This window comes from Pteropus vampyrus, unplaced genomic scaffold (genome assembly GCF_000151845.1).
Source record: "Pteropus vampyrus isolate Shadow unplaced genomic scaffold, Pvam_2.0 Scaffold127, whole genome shotgun sequence".
Taxonomy (NCBI): domain Eukaryota; kingdom Metazoa; phylum Chordata; class Mammalia; order Chiroptera; family Pteropodidae; genus Pteropus; species Pteropus vampyrus.
In genome coordinates this window covers 3,501,390-3,517,441 of record NW_011888908.1, presented here as the reverse complement: position 1 = coordinate 3,517,441, position 16,052 = coordinate 3,501,390, and the positions used below count along the sequence as shown (strand labels likewise).

Below are 16,052 nucleotides of genomic sequence, written 5' to 3'. Positions count from 1 at the left end.
AGCAAGCAAAACTACATAATTAAAGCACAAATGTGATGATTCTCCCTTCAATCAGTGTGCAAGTCTATGATCATTTGGTGATGTGCAAATTAATTTTGCTCTGGCCTCTGAAGACCGGTATTAGCGAACTCTGCAAATTTAACTAAATGACCATCTAAACAATATTATCAGGATCTCTACAATTATAAAATCGTTTTTGAACAATAATGAAACACCTCCTTTCAGTTTTTTCTCAATTTTTATTTAGAATGAAATAACATGGTATCACCATTTAGAAATATTTTAATCTCACTATAATTTAACATTAAAAAATCTAGTAATTTTGATTTTTGACAATAAAATTTATAAAAATAATTTTACATTTATAAAATGAATCATTATTTCACAATAAATTATTCATTTTTATTACCTGAAAAAGTTTTGTGCTATATAAAAGCAATAACTTTTCTTATCAATATTTTAAACATATCAGTTCATTCCATCCAACATTTTTGGCAGTTAAGTATACAAAATATTATATTACAAATTCCCTGACCATAGTTATTAAAACAAAATTGTTAGTTAACAATTTCTAAAACATAACTGTTTAGCAAATATATGCAGATAAGTTAAAGGGCTTACTAATAAAGAATTTGTTTTATATTTTAAAGGTTTTTTTAATATCTTCTAAGAGAACAACACGATAAGCAGAAATTTGCTGATGATATTGTATTTATGAAAATCAAAAAGATTCTTATTCATGAAATAGAGATGTCAGAGTAAATTTTCAAAAAAATTATAAAGTTAAAAAAACTTCTCTCTCACTCTCTGTCTCAAAGATGTATTTTACAGTTGCACAAAGGTGGCAGCTCTTGAAAGAATTTATTGATTCTATTAAATCAATGATAGCTTCTAAGTAATCACTTTCCACTTTAAGAGTTCAATTTCACTTCAAGAGCCAATAAGTTAGTTAACATTTACTGAACCTTTTTACTCGTAGAGTAAATTGGGGTTATGAAATCATAATCTTAGAAATTTTGAAAGATCCCTAAAAAATCATGTAAATCAGTCTCTTACTTTTTTATATCATTGATAATTACTCAACCAGTTGTTGCCTGCTTCAGCTAATAAATTATGTGAGTGTCAGAGAGAGAGGGAGAGGAAGATGTCACTGGTTCACGAAGTGACCCATCATTAATTGTTTTTAATTAAGCTCCAGCTTTAGACGATATCAAAGAGTTTAGGGCTCCAGTGAACTGTACTCCTCAGTCTAGAATTAGACATTTAGTATATCCCTGGGTTGCTGGATTTGGGAAAATCTGAGAAATTAGTGATTTAAATTTGTTTTTGATTTTATTGTAACCTATCTGGTATATCTTTTATTTTCTTTGATTTGTTTACAAGATTTCTCTAGGGGCAAGACTCTTATTAAAAGCATAAAAGTGGTTTTCTTGTCATGTTGCAATAATTTGACACTCACTGCTTTACATGAAAATATGTTACAAGTCACACGACAGATGGTATTCGATCAGCACCCAATCACATATATTTAAAAACCACAGTAAAACGCTCACGTTTTTCATCCTATACCAAATATATAATTACTCTTTTAAAAGGCAACCAGATCTGGGGGTAAATGTGGCTCTCCTGCTTCTTAGGTTTATGAACTTGGCTTATGTTACTTAAACCCTCTAAGCTAAAGATTTCTTTACTTACAAAGAAAGATAATAATACCTCTCTTACGGGGTTGTTGTGAGGATTAAATGAGGCAACGTGTGTGTGACAGATGGCTAATTTGTCTCCCCATATTTGTCTTCCAGAGTTGTGATGTTTCGGTTGGCACGAGGCTTTCTGCTTTCTCTCCCGGCCTCCCTAGGAACTAGCTGTGGGTGTGTGACAAGTTCTAGTCAATGAATGACGACTTCTTGACTGTCTCAGAAGAGAGAAATAAACTTCTCTCTTGGTTGAGCAAGTTTGGGGGGGTTTTCTTTTTACAGTTTAGCCTGTAACCTATCTGCTAAAACTAACAACTTTTATCTTAACATATATCTTGAAATACAGTCAGATTTGAAAGAACATCCAGTCATCCTTGGAATGGCCATTTATATTTTTCTAAACTTAAAATAGCTATATTTAACTGTGAGCCAAAAGGATGCTCTTTAGACACTGGATATCCATAAGTGATTCTTCACAGATCTATGCCTTGTTCTACAGTAACTGCTTTATTTTTCTAATTTGCAAATTTAAAATTTATTAAAAGCTTAGCTCATTTTATATCAATCTGGGATTTCTGATCAACCATTCGCGGTCAAAAAAAAAAAAACAGTTCTGCATCACATCACGGTAAAGCAGCTATTTACAGATTTAAATTAACATTAAGACAACAAATGAAAGTAGTACGTAAGATTCAACCGCTTTAGGTACAGTACAGGAAAAAAAACATATAAACATATTGAAACTCAGATACACAGCAGTTGCAACTGAAGGTTTTAAACATTAGCAAAGACAAACAAAATGAGTATATAAACGAGAAACTAGTTTACCATCTTATAACAGCACCATGAAGAAGCCTTGGCTAAGAGTTTGCCAGAAGTATCATCCTGAGATATTTCAAGACCATAATTGTTCACGTTTGCGCAGTGCCGTTCAGAAGGAGACGTGTCCTCACAATCGCTTTTGTTTGGAGAGAGACTGATGGGAAATGACGGACGCTTGGTTCGCAGCCATTTTGAATTGTTCCTGCCCAGAGCCTTGTGGGGGGGAAGGGAGTGGGGTTTCAGGAGTTGCTGCAAAAGAACCAGAGAATTGTATGTGATGGTGACAGTCACCCTGACCTATCCCATTAAGTCCTGTATGACACCGATAGGCATTGTTTTATTTTGGATGTGTTTAAATGATCCTATACAAAGCAGTGATTTGTAGAACACATCATCCGCTCACTGACTTACTATGGCAGATGCGCTCCCAGCCTACCTCACCAAATAGATTGAAACTGGACTAGATCATGCTTAAAATTCTTAAGCATGTCTTTCTGTCTTTCTTAATAGCATGTATAAGCATCTGTTTCTCTCACCCAGTGGAAAGAAGTTTGTGAAAAGAATGAACAGAATGCTAGTGTTTTTTCAGCTCTTAGGAAACAAATGTTATAATTTTTGCAATAAAAAATGCACATAAACTAAAATATATTTCATTTGGATTCCACTAAAGCACATTAGATGAATAAAATATGAAGGTAAAATACTTTTCAAGTGCTTTGAAATCTGTTGCAGTTAAAAGCATCTGAAAAACACTGGCTTTGTCACTTCAAAATTATTGTATTATAATTGAACTTGTCCGTCCCTACCCCATCAATGCAGAGAGCAAGTCTAAGTGATGGATAAAAGTTATAGTTTGAATATTTCATTGTCTAGAAAGTATTTCTTCCTACTGCAAACATTTACTGTATTATGAAATAACATGAGTTATTCTATAATTTGTAAAAACTTGAAATATTTTAGTACTCATATTTATTATCACTCCACGTATTTAACAGAAATAGAAAATGTTTGATGATCAGACTGAAGCATTGCAAACTTTACAGATTTTTTTTCCAAAGTTTTTTTTAAGTTTTTGGAAAAAAAAATTCTATAAAAAAGTGAAAACAGTCCCTTTTTGCCAGGTTTTCCTTAATATGATAACTTTAGTATTATTAAGTATGAATTAACAATGACTTAGAAACAAATTTTTAGATAGTTTAATTAACAAAAGAATAAACAAACTGCTTTAAAAACTTTTTCTTCATATTGAGGATGGATCTGAAACCAGCTCTAAGAGATCAAGTAAATATTCATGAACTTTAATTTTGGTCTGTGTTATGTGTTTAATGTTTTGCTTTGGATAAAATGTAAACTATTCTAAATGAGCACAAGCAAAGCAAAACTTGGCTTTACAAATGATTCTTATAAATATTGTCCTGAAAGCGGAAAATAAAAATGGAAACTGTGATGATGTGATTCTAAAAAGATTAGGGTCAACAAATACGCTTTTAAACTACTAGAAAATTAGCATTTAAAAAGTAAAGGGCTCAGGCGCCAGTAGAATTGTGAAACTTTCTCTTCATTTGGTGCCTGTAATGCTTAATGCGTTGTTAATGTGTTTTATTTTCTGAGTTTATGAATTACTGATCTCACAACCCCATGGATTTCAGTATAGTATTGGCCTTGCCTCTCTGCTTTGGACAACCTATTAAATGGAAATGGTGACATCTACTTTGCAAGGATGGTCTCAAAATAATGTCTCTCAAGTATACCGGGACCCACAGGTTAAATGTGCCATACTAGTTCTATAATTCGTACTCTTTTCTAACAGCTTCATTTTCTGCCTCTGTCATACACTCGAAGGACTTTGTGTTTCAGACAAAACGTATACATAGGTGTACAAGGCTTGGCACTAAAGGACAGACGTGAAAACATGCCATTTCTGTGGCTGCTACTTTCCCTACCACTAGGTAGGAGTCAGGTGGTACTCACGAAATTGTTACACTGCACTAAACATTTGTGTAAAATGATACTTGTGACTACTTATTAAGGGCTATTGTAAATTAAGTATGTAATACAGGTATGCATAATAATTCATCATGATAACTCAAGGCATCTCAGTGCGGTAGCTGGCTTAGTGTTCAGAGGTGAGGTGACAGATCGAAGGTAAATCTGGGATAAATTCACAGGCAATTAATTCTAGATATTTTGTCAAATAGAGATTCTTATCTCCAGGACACCATTCAGAGGTAGAATTTGTGTTAACTGCAGTCAGATCCGATTAACTTAGCTGCTAAGAACCCCTATTAGTTATATAATCATTTTAGTTCCAGAGAGTGTTCCCAAGTAGCCCTCGCTGTGCAAAAGTCTGATACGCATGGCTTTGCGTTATCAGTTAATAACAGCGCTGGTCCTACAAAAACATGGTTCAAGTTTCGGTTACGATGGTAACTCAAGATTAGGAGTGAGTACTGCGTAAACACAAACTGCACTGCTCACTCTTCAGTCTACAAACAACTACCCAAATAACAGATATGTCTTGTGATCAGCGACCAATCACATCACCTCTCTGTCTATCCGTGACTGGTCCCGGACATATATTATTCAATTCATGCACAGACAACAAAGTGTGTAGTTTTAGGCTCCTGTCTCCCGGTGACAAATCCATGTGACATTTTGCAAAAATGGACAAATGAAAGAAAATTGGCTGAAAAAGAGATTCAAGTGCAGCAAAGGAAGAAAAAGTGAGAATGCTGGGAATGAAATTCAGGTTGAACAAAATGGACTTATAGAAGAGATAGCTGACCACTGGAATGTGGACACTGCTGTTGGCTGAGTCTCTGAACATGCAGCCAGGTTACTTAGTGGAGGAACAGCTGTCAATGAAGTGAGGAAGTAAGTTGTGTTGTCAAAAACGAAGATGCCACAGAGGAAATCAAATGGGCAAGAAATGCCACATGGAATGGATTCTTGGAGATATTTCAGGACATTAAAAATGAAGAGGATAAACTTTTGGAAGCTGATCCAAACTTCCAAAAGAGTAATACTTATTTATCCAGGCATGGAACATGCTCACTTCCTCTTGTAAGTTATAAGAAGAGGTGGAAGCACTGTTCAAACGACTTTTCTTGATTTTTTTTTTTTTTACAAAACACTAAAACATTACTTCTCAGTGTTTCTAATGTTTTAAATGACAGTGTACAAGATAAAGATGAGGATTATTATATTTTTCAACCTCCCTACACATCTATAATGTGTAGTTAAGAGAGATCTTCATGTTTTGACAATCGTTTTTGTTTATTTCTTACTGAGGTATAACTGACATGTAACATTACATGACAAACACTTTTAAAGTTCCCATGCAACCATAATTTCCCATTGAGAATTAAGATTACTTTGCATGGTTGCAGCATGCACAGTCACTTCTATGGGTTGGTACTACCAGGCAAAGCTAGAACTGACTGCATGTTCTCTTATGCTTCAGACCTATGAAATGGAAAGAGTTAGGCACTCATATCACCATTTTAGGGAGCAAAGGTACGTCTAAGGAGACTGAGCAACTTGCCGAATATTATAATCTCCCACAGCTGAGTCCCGGAGAAGAAATTTTATCCAAATTTTGCAGTTTTGGGGTACTAATAGATTCTTTCCCAAAATCCCCCCTTTTTCTCAGGTAATTAAGACATGTTACGGTTGAGAAGTGGCCTGGCTACTTACAGATCTGGTCTGTATGAACCAGTGATGACATGGGGCCTAAAAGTATAGTTTGTCCGGTTAATGGATCTTGAGATAAATGTGGATGCATGGGATGATGGAGATGACTAACGTCACTGGAAGCACCTATGGAAGATAAAAAGATGCTTGCATTAGTGATATTTAATCCGGAATAGCAATTTTACCTTGGAACGAATGTTCTGATTGACAGCTCGAATATTGCTATTTTTGCAAAGTGCTTTTTGGGAATTCAAAAATAAATTAATAGAACCACTGCCATATTAAGGACAATGTCAGCTTTCACTGTACATTGACTGGATGAATGTTGTATCATATTATGTTGTATATTAATAATGGACCCTGTGTGCTGTTTCCTGGAATAATTGCGTTTGCTGCCTGTTGTCAGGGCGATTCCAAGAATCACTTACCTCAAGTTCATAGTATTTGGGGTCACCCTAATAGCATAAACAACTCTTATTTCAGGAAGATATCATTAGGGACACATTAAGCACTAGAAAACTAAAAATAAAATAAAGCGATTTTACAAGGAAATTTAATCTAGATCAGAACATGGAATAAATGCTTTCTTAACTTATTCCTGACATTTAGTGCAGTAATGAAATCTCATTTTTCCCTTCTCATTGTGTTCTGTCAATTAATTATTTCGGGAGCAAAATGTTCATTTTTAAGATGTTTACATTTCAAGATGTTGCAATTCTGACATCCTTGAGCTTTTAAAGGAGTAAAGGCATAGGAAAATACAATGCGCTTCAAGGAGTACCAAAAATAGGAAATATATTTCTATTTACCATGTTGAAGGGCCTGAAAATTAAGGTTCGGAGCTAGATGGTGGAGACTAGTAAGAATGGGGATTTGATTATGTCCGAGTATTTTGTCCCCAGCCAATGGGGTTTGCAGACTTTCTAAATGTTAAAAAAAAAAGAGCTTGTTTAGTCATGGAGAAAAAAAATGTGTCAAACATATTTAAAAGTACACAGCGTGATGCTAATAAATGAAGTAGCATCTCAAACATACTCACCGCCCAGTAACATTTCTTGAAGCAGGTTGTCGATTTTGACCATCCCGAAAAGTTTCACGAACTGGATCTGCTCAATCATTTGCCAGGTGACGCTCTGCAGGGTGGGCAGAAGCAGAAGCAGCTCCCCGAACCTCCCGCGGGAGTCGTACTGCCGGTCGTTGATGTAATCCTCCAGGCTGAGCTGCACTTGGAACCGCATGTTCTTAATCTTTACCGGGTCGCTCAGCCCTTTCGCGTCTAATAAAGGAGCACAGAGGACAATCTAAAAATTGAATCTTGCTAGTGTGACAGGAACTGGTCTAATATTACAAATAGCTTCATTTTCACTACAATTATTTCTTAATGGGGCTTTGGAAACAAACCTGGATCAAAAAATACAATCGCCTTCAAACAAGCATACTCATTGTCATCAATCTGGATTTCCTGAAATGGTCGAACCAGCTCGTCCAGCACTCGATTGGCGACACGGCTGATCTCGACTTCACAGCTGTTGCGGTGAATGACATAGTTGTTCCCTAGGGAGAAAAATAATCTCTCTCACACACACACCTGAAAATTGTCAGATCTTGTTTAAGTTTTTACAAACCAATGTTTTAAACGACATTCCCTAGCAGACATCAGAATAGTAATTCCTCTCTTGGTAGGGTCAAGTTAGAAAAGCTTAAGAACACTTAGAAGATCAATACCATTGATAACAGGATCACGTGCACTTTAACAGCCTCGGTTACTGGTAATAACAGTGAAGTACAGCCTAATAATAAGCTAATAATTGACAAGAGACAAACAAAGTATAATGATTAGCTTTCCGCTATGTCAGTTATCTATTAGTGCCTTACTTATTAATGAGCATAATATAAAATCTAAAGAATCTTTCTGGCTTACACTGGATTAAAAACAGCACTCTTTTAGTGTCTAGGTATATGTAACTGTAACAACGATCGAGACACGATTTTAACAAGCCTTAGTAGATGAAGCTGACTATTTAAAAATTAGCACGTGTATTCTCCTGCGCTGCCTCATTAAATAGTAAAATCTCTCTTCCTGGGTTTAAGTAGAGATGGGATGATCGCTGTACAGGTAGGAATTTAAGGGAGTTCAGAAACTGGATAGAGAACTGGACCACCTAATCCCTAAAGGCCATTTTAACTTCAAACATCTCTGGCATAATATGATGAACATTTAGTAGCTTCTAATATGTTAACAAATTAAAAGATTATTGTAGCCCCTAAACTAACAGCTACGTTGTTATTTTATAGTTTCACAAAAAGCAAAATATTCTGAATTCTTTCACTTCAGGCAAAGACAATCTTCAGTGTAGCAACATGTACAAAATGTAGCCTTGCTCTTATGAGAGGTTAGTTTACCTAATTTTTCATGATGAAACGATTGAGAACTATTAGTGAAAACATTTTGTTTTCTAGGTATTTTGTGTTCAGATCTATAGGGGTCCTATGAAGGCAACAGAATATTTACTAGAATTTGAGAGTACCATCTCCGCAGTGACATTAGGTTGCTTAAAGTCCTGGCTCTGTCCCTTACTAGTGCTGTGATCTTAGGGAAACTGTCTGCTTCTATTTCTTCACCTGCAAAATGAGCTGAAAATAATACCTCCCCGTTGAGAGTACTGTGAGGATTAAACAGGAGTGCTGAAATGCACGTATAGCGCTAAGAGCAATGCCTGCCACACAGTACGACCTCAATCGATATTAGCTATAATTGTATTATGTTCAACTTATTTCTATTTGGGGCCAAAATATCTATCACGTGAATAGAATGAACAACCTAGTCATCGTTTCGCACAAGCCAAGGAGAGGTGGAGCTAATAAGCATTATGGGATCTTAACTCCTCGACAGCACACCTAACTTTATAAGACAAAAGCTTTTTCTGTGTCTCGTCCCCTCCACCCGACTTTCCGCTCCACCTGCCATCCTACTTCTGCCTCTCCTAGCGCTGTTATTTAACTATCAAGATTTTTCAGACACTGTTACCAAGTTTTTTTTAACGGGATTTTGTAGCGTACCATGGGCAATGAGATCACAGGAGGTACACGTGTTCCTTAAAAAAGTATAAAATAACATATATTACGATTATTAACTTGACACAGAGGGAGTGTCCTGATGATTCAAATATCTCAATGCATTCTGAACTTCTCTGCAATCAAAGCAAGGAAAAATGGGGCCTGAGTGAGGCATGATCAATTAAATCCCATTTGTGGAGTGAGAGGACCATTCGTCAGTGTCTACGAATGCTTGGTACATACAGAACAGCTCCTGCGTAAGAATGACACATGCATAATTTCTTCATAAATTTAAAAAAAAACAAAACAAACAAACTTACCCAAAAGCAAGATATCTTTATACACCATGGATCTCTTTGTAGCTCCAAGCAGTAAATGCTCCCCCGCATGAGCTCTCAACAGTGCCACCTCAGTGAAAAATCCCAAGTTTAACGATTAATTATGAAATAGGATTAAAAAATGGTATCATATGAGTCCGATTAACTTAGTGTTCTTTAAGCCTGGGTCTTTTTTTAGTTTGTTTTAATAAACTATAATATTCACAGAGAGTTGCCATCACTAATCCTTCAATGTTTTCTGAAATTAAGAGTATCAGTAATGTGTTACTTTTCAAAATTTCTAAAACTAACAAGTCAATACAAAGTCAGCAAAAACAAACAAAACAAACAACAGAACAAATAAGTGTTTTGGAATGAAATGTAATCCAACAAACCAGAGTTCAAATCTGGCTTGGCCATTTGCTACCTGTTTAATCATTTATGTTTGGGACTCATTTGTTTTCATCTATCAAATGGAGATAGCGATAAAAATTTCAAAGTGTAGACAAAAGGATTAAATTAAAAAAAAATATATGTAAACATAACCTCTTACACTCAGACCGAACAAATCCAAGCAAAGTGAGGATTGTGACAGAGTGAAACGGGCATGAGGGTCTGGGTTCCAACCCATTCGACATCAATCCTCTACCTCTTTGCACTAAACTCTCAACTGAGCTTCGATGACAGGAAGCATTTCAATTTTAACACATCAAAGTCATGGTCCTCCACATCGTCATCATCTTAGTAAATGGCATCATCGACCAAAATGCTGGTTTATATCAAAAGCAAGACTCCATTTTGATTCTTCTCTAATTGCCTAGCAAATCCTGGTACCGCTTCCTAGCAAATCCTGGTACCGCTTCTCCATTGCTACCACTCAGCCCAAGCCTTTGTCATTCTTCCCCTGGCCACACACCATATACTCTAAAGACCTAACCGGTATCTCTGCTTCATTCCCAGTCCCTCTGTCCTAAATCCTCCTTGACAGAGCTTCCAGGATGATATTTGTAAATTAATAATCACTTAATACCACTCCTCTGCTAAAAACGCTTCACTGATTTCTTATTGTCCTTAGAATAAAATCCAAATGCCTTCCCCAAGGCCTCGTAGGTGACAGCTCAATGTTTTGCTCTCCACGCACGTCTTGGGTCTCAGCTTGCCACACCCTCTGCTGACTTTTCTCCAGGCACATTATTTCTCCCTGCTTTAGGGCCTTGGAACACGCTGCTCCTGTGCCTGGATGCTTTCTCCTCAGGTACTTCTATGCTTAGTCCTTTGTCATTCAGATCTCAGCAAAAATCCTCTCTGACCCCCAATTTAAAGTACCTGGTACCACTGAGCGCCAGGCATTCTCCAGCAACTCATCCCGTTCCACTTTATAGAACTTATCCCCACCTACAATCAACTTACTCATAATCTGTGTATTTTTTTTATTGTCTGTCTCTCCAAAATAGAATGCAAACTTTATGAGAAGAATGATAATCTAAATTTTTACTGCCGAATACTCACGGTTCATAAAACCGAACATCAGTCTTAATAAATGTTTGCTTGATGAATTTACTCAGCGAATTTAACTGATCTAGAGTTCAGTTTTAAAAAACTGTTAAGCAGAGATTATAAAACATATGCCACAGAGATCTTGAGAGCATTAAGTAAAATAATAATCTAAGATAACATAACTGACAGCTAATTCCACGGTAATTCCGCAGCGCCTTACCCAGAATAGACACTTGCCAATCTGTGGCCGTTAATGCTATATCGTTAATATCAAAGTCTGAGTTAGTAAATTAAAACTGTTTTTGACAGGATACTGGATTTCGATTTCCTAATTTTCAAATCATCGTCTTCAAACACAAGTCAGCAACTTTTAAAGAGGACTGATAATAAAAATATAAAACTGATAAATAACATAAACCTGCTTATATAGCTTGGGGTGAGACAAGTAGGTTTTAGCAATTTAGCATTATTCACTCTGAAATAACCTTCTATGCCAAGCTATCTTTACGATATGTCAATAACCATGACTCATACCAGGAAGGCAATGACGGAACATGTTAAGAATAATTTCAGACTTCACAGAATTTTTTTTTTTTTTTCCTATCACCAAGTAAAATGCTCTCCTAGAAATGTAACTAACTTCCTATGATCACTTCTTTTTTCTGGCTGTGTAAATATGTTGTGCTTCTTTGACTTTTATATAATCTTCCACTTTTCCCTTTGACTGTTTCTTTGTTTTTACGTATCAGTGATAAAGAACACTATTCAAAGATGTGAAGATATTCTCTGGGTATAATACATGTTGTGGTTTACTCAACGAGGGGGGAATTGGAAAATTTCAAAATATTTGCATCTGCAAAATATTATATACTACTTAGATGGAAGGGTTCAAAATGAACCTGAAACTAATAACCTAATCTTCACAGACTAATTAGGAAATTAAAGTTCTTAACTGTTAATTAAAATGTCTTAACGTATGTGTTACAAAGTATAAAAACATATGTTATTAGAGAAAGATCATTACAGCTGAATTTTCTCTATTCCTCTGTACATTTCAGAGCACGATTCTATAGACTTTTTTTTGTGTGTGCCAGACCTACACTTTTTATACAGTACTGCTAGAAGAAAATTGACAATACAAATAGCAAAGTTTTATATGCTAATTGCATAAAGTGCCCACAATGGCACCAACACACCCTGTGTGGTTTCTGTGTAGGAGCGGTCTGGCATTTCTGAGGAATTTTACACAGCACCTTCAGTAAACATCAAGACAAAATTGTGTACCACTTGCCTCCCAGACATCTGCCCTGCCAATTCTTTGTCTCACGATGGCAGTCACCTATCTGCTTTTGTCCCACACTTAATCTTTTTAAACTCTAAAAGGAAAAAAACAGCGTCTTGCTCAGCTTCATCCAATCAATAAATTTTCAAGACCCCTCAGACAGAAGTTGTGCCTCTTGACAGAACAAGAAGGTGAACGGACAAGAAAACCAATCTTTTCCTCATAAGATAGTTTAACCGTTGTCAAATAGTAAATCTATTAGGAATAGTAAATCTATCACAAATATAATTAAAGGAACGCACAAACATGGCAGAGTTCAAAAAACATGTTTTTTTAAAGCATTCGCAACTTCTTTAACGTCTACCTGATCATCCAGCGGTAACTCGCAGAAGGCAGGGATGTACTTAGCCCATTCCACCAGGACTAGGAGCTGCTGTTTCATAGACTCACAGACCTCACTGATACTTGCAATTTTCTTCACATTTATGTCAGTGCTTGTGCCAGGACTTGAGGCTGAGATCTGGAATGAAGAAGAACATTATATTAATTTATCACTTAAAATAGTTCTCTGTTTTCTATGACTGCATAAACACTACTGAAGCGGGCATCATCACTGTCACAGTGTCTTGAAAGATACTAAATATTTTTACATTGAGAAATAAAATACCTATCAGTTCAAGTTCAGTTGAAAACATTCACTACCTGGCAAGCACATGCCCTGGGAGCAGTATCTTATTTTACTGGCCGAATCTATAGAAAAAGTTTCCCGACTTTCAGAGAATTTCATAATTCAAAATGACTCTACAAAGAGATAAAAGAGGATTTACATGAAATATGTTCTGTGATTTTATTATTAATTAAAAAAATGACATTTCCATTAAGATAGCCCATCTTTAATTTGCTGGAAAGGTTTCCAGTGGATAAAGTTTACCAAACTGGGGAGAAAAGACTCAGATGAGAAGCAGAATGATTTATGTTCTGCATTGAATGGAAGCGCTCCAAAATAAAGTTAAGATGCCAACGTTTGACTCGGCCACACTGAAAAGCCTAACACAGAATGACAATTTTAAAAACTATATACAATTTTGAACTATATAAAAATATAAGTGGTGTTAAAATGCTTTTCTGCTGAAAAAAAAAGTCACTCCCTAAAAGTTCTTATAATTTTTTTTTTAATTTTCGAACATGTGTGCGTGTGGACGTGTTTTTCTGTAGTGTGTCTATTTCCTCTTGAAGCCATTCTCTAAATGCTTTATAGGACCATCAAGCAATTTCAAGTACTGATGATGATAACAGTGATATTAACTTCATCATATTACCCTTGTGTTATCAAAAACGAAAGTAGTTGCACTGAGTCATTATAGGACTAGATTAATAATTAGCTATTTCGTAATTTGCTTTATAATAGAAAAATATCATTAACATTTCTAATATGCTAAAATGCTAAAATAAACTGTCTTCAAAAGATTTCTTGATTTTATTCTTAAGTGATTTATTTTTATACTATAACTTATGACCCACATTTTTAAACTTTAGAACTGGTAGTCTCATTCTATAAACTTAAGACTCTTTCTTTCTCCCGTGTTTTTTGAATTCTGGCTCTTTCCTTCAATTCCAGTTTCCCTTCAAAACCAGGTGCCAAGGTGAGTTCTTGAGCCCAGAAGTCATTTTCAAGGAAGGGTGCTCTGATAACGGGTCTCAACCAAACTCCCTCGTAACTGTTGTAACCGACTTCACAGATTCGATTAATAAAACAAGAAACTGCCCCCAGAATGCTGTGTTACACATTAAATGTTTTAAATCAACCTTGTAAACATTTGTTTTAGAATCTTTGACTAAAATGCGGGTCGTTTTTCCATTTAATAAAGAGGAACTTGTCCAGAAGTCAAAATTAAGTCAACTTGTCTGACTAATATTTTCAAAGTAAAACTCTTGAATTGGCCTAATTGTAGTTTACGTTAGTGATGAGCACATTTGACTGAGCCTGGAGTATCTTAGTCTCCCGCCTGAGTAGGCATTTGATTCTGCTGAGCGGGGCGGATGCTGGTACCTGGCGAGACCGAACCTCTGCCTGTGCCAGTGTGTTAATGGAGGGGATGTTGCTGCCATCAAACGTGCTTCTTCTCGTGCTTATTCTATCGCGTTCATTTTGGACCGCTAGGGGAGAAAAATCACAGTATTAATTGGTCGGTTCTCTTCAATATATGTCAGGATATACACTTTGACGTTAAAAAAAAAAAAAGTCAGGATAAAAAGCGAGAAGGGGTGTTTCGATAAGACCTGTTGGCGGGAGGAATATGACTGAAGATATTTTTCATTTTAAACCACTTTTAAAAGTAGAAGGAGCCAGGCCTGTCACTTGAGCTCATAAAACAGTTAGTGTCTTTTGGGACTTCAAGGTGGCGTGCAAGTTGGAAAGTGTCGGGTCAGCCAGTTCGGCCACGCTGTATTTTCCTAAGATGGTTTTCCAGTCTCTCAAAGTTAATAAAACCATAAGATAACTAGAGAAGTGTATCGCTTTCGAGATTGACCAGGTCAAAGATAAGAGGGTATTCACTGTCAGAAGACATGAGTCACAGAGTTTGAAACTTCCATTTTCTTTTTCTTCTAAATCACTAGCAAAAAATGGAAACTAAATTTATTTTAGTTATGATTTTAAAAATACAGTCTTATGATCTCTTATGAAACAATGTTCTTGGGGAAAGTTTACGAACGTTAATAAAGCAGAATTGGCAGCACGTAGGGAATCTCACCTGAGAAGCGTGAGGTTTGAATATTACCATTTTGGAAAGGCAAAGGAATCTCATGTGTTATGGGAAATGCTTCTATGAGAGAACAAGACCTACTTGTTTCAAACAGGAAAGAAAGAACAATGCATGTCCCCAAATTCCTTATTGAAAACTAAGGTTTAAATATGGGGAAGTGTAAAAGGGGAGTATACACAACTATACCTTTATATTTGTCACATAAATATATAAATGTAAAGCAGATATCAAAGTTGGATTCAAAACTTAGGAGGTAAAATTATCTCTGTTAATCAACAAGAATGAAAACAAGGCCTGTGGTCCCTAATTATTTAAGTTAATGTTCTATTCTGTTCTCCTGGAAAGATAAGACCTTAAACTGTCAACCTTTTTATTGAAATTATTCTTTTATTAAAAAATTCACTAACTTCTATGCCCATATCTACTATTTACCCAAAACTTACTCTTAGATATCAACTCATTAATTTGGAAGAGAAAATACTTGACTTTTTGCCTTTTAGCATGAGTAGTCTTTCGGTTGGAATAAATCATTAATATTTTATTTAAAATTATGTTTACCGGTAGCTTACTCTTCCTTCTCTCTCTTTATTTTTAAACAGAAATTGTCATTGATTTTTCAGCTTAAACTGATGAAATACATTTGTGGAGATAAAAAATTAAAATGGAAGTCATGTTTTTATTAATTTAATTTACATGATCAATCTTTAGAAAAATGCTATTCGTAACCTTCTTATACCATAATTTTTTTACTTAAACCATGTTTATATACATTTCCATCTTAAAGTAATCCTGATATTATACTATTATTGAAAGTAAGGGAAATAGAACTACTCAATAGACCCAAAAGTTACTTCCTAATCTATTGAGGAAAAAAAAAAAAAGTATTATTCTGACTAGTAGAAGATATAATTTCACTATTTTTTAA

At 35.5% G+C, this 16,052-nt stretch overlaps 1 protein-coding gene across 2 annotated transcripts in view; it reads right to left on the bottom strand.

Annotated features, from left to right (window-relative positions):
- Positions 1–403: 403 nt before the first annotated feature.
- The window catches only part of HNF4G (hepatocyte nuclear factor 4 gamma), a 97,146-nt gene continuing 81,497 nt past the window's right edge, over positions 404–16,052 (bottom strand). For both annotated transcript variants that reach the window (XM_023534612.1, XM_023534613.1), the window contains 7 exons: positions 14,413–14,519; positions 12,727–12,882; positions 9,587–9,674; positions 7,611–7,763; positions 7,249–7,485; positions 6,213–6,335; positions 404–2,765 (listed from right to left, as the gene is read on the bottom strand). In XM_023534612.1, coding sequence (XP_023390380.1) covers positions 2,644–2,765; positions 6,213–6,335; positions 7,249–7,485; positions 7,611–7,763; positions 9,587–9,674; positions 12,727–12,882; positions 14,413–14,519 — 986 coding nt within the window. In that variant the 3' untranslated portion in view covers positions 404–2,643. The remainder of the gene's footprint in view (positions 2,766–6,212; positions 6,336–7,248; positions 7,486–7,610; positions 7,764–9,586; positions 9,675–12,726; positions 12,883–14,412; positions 14,520–16,052) is intronic.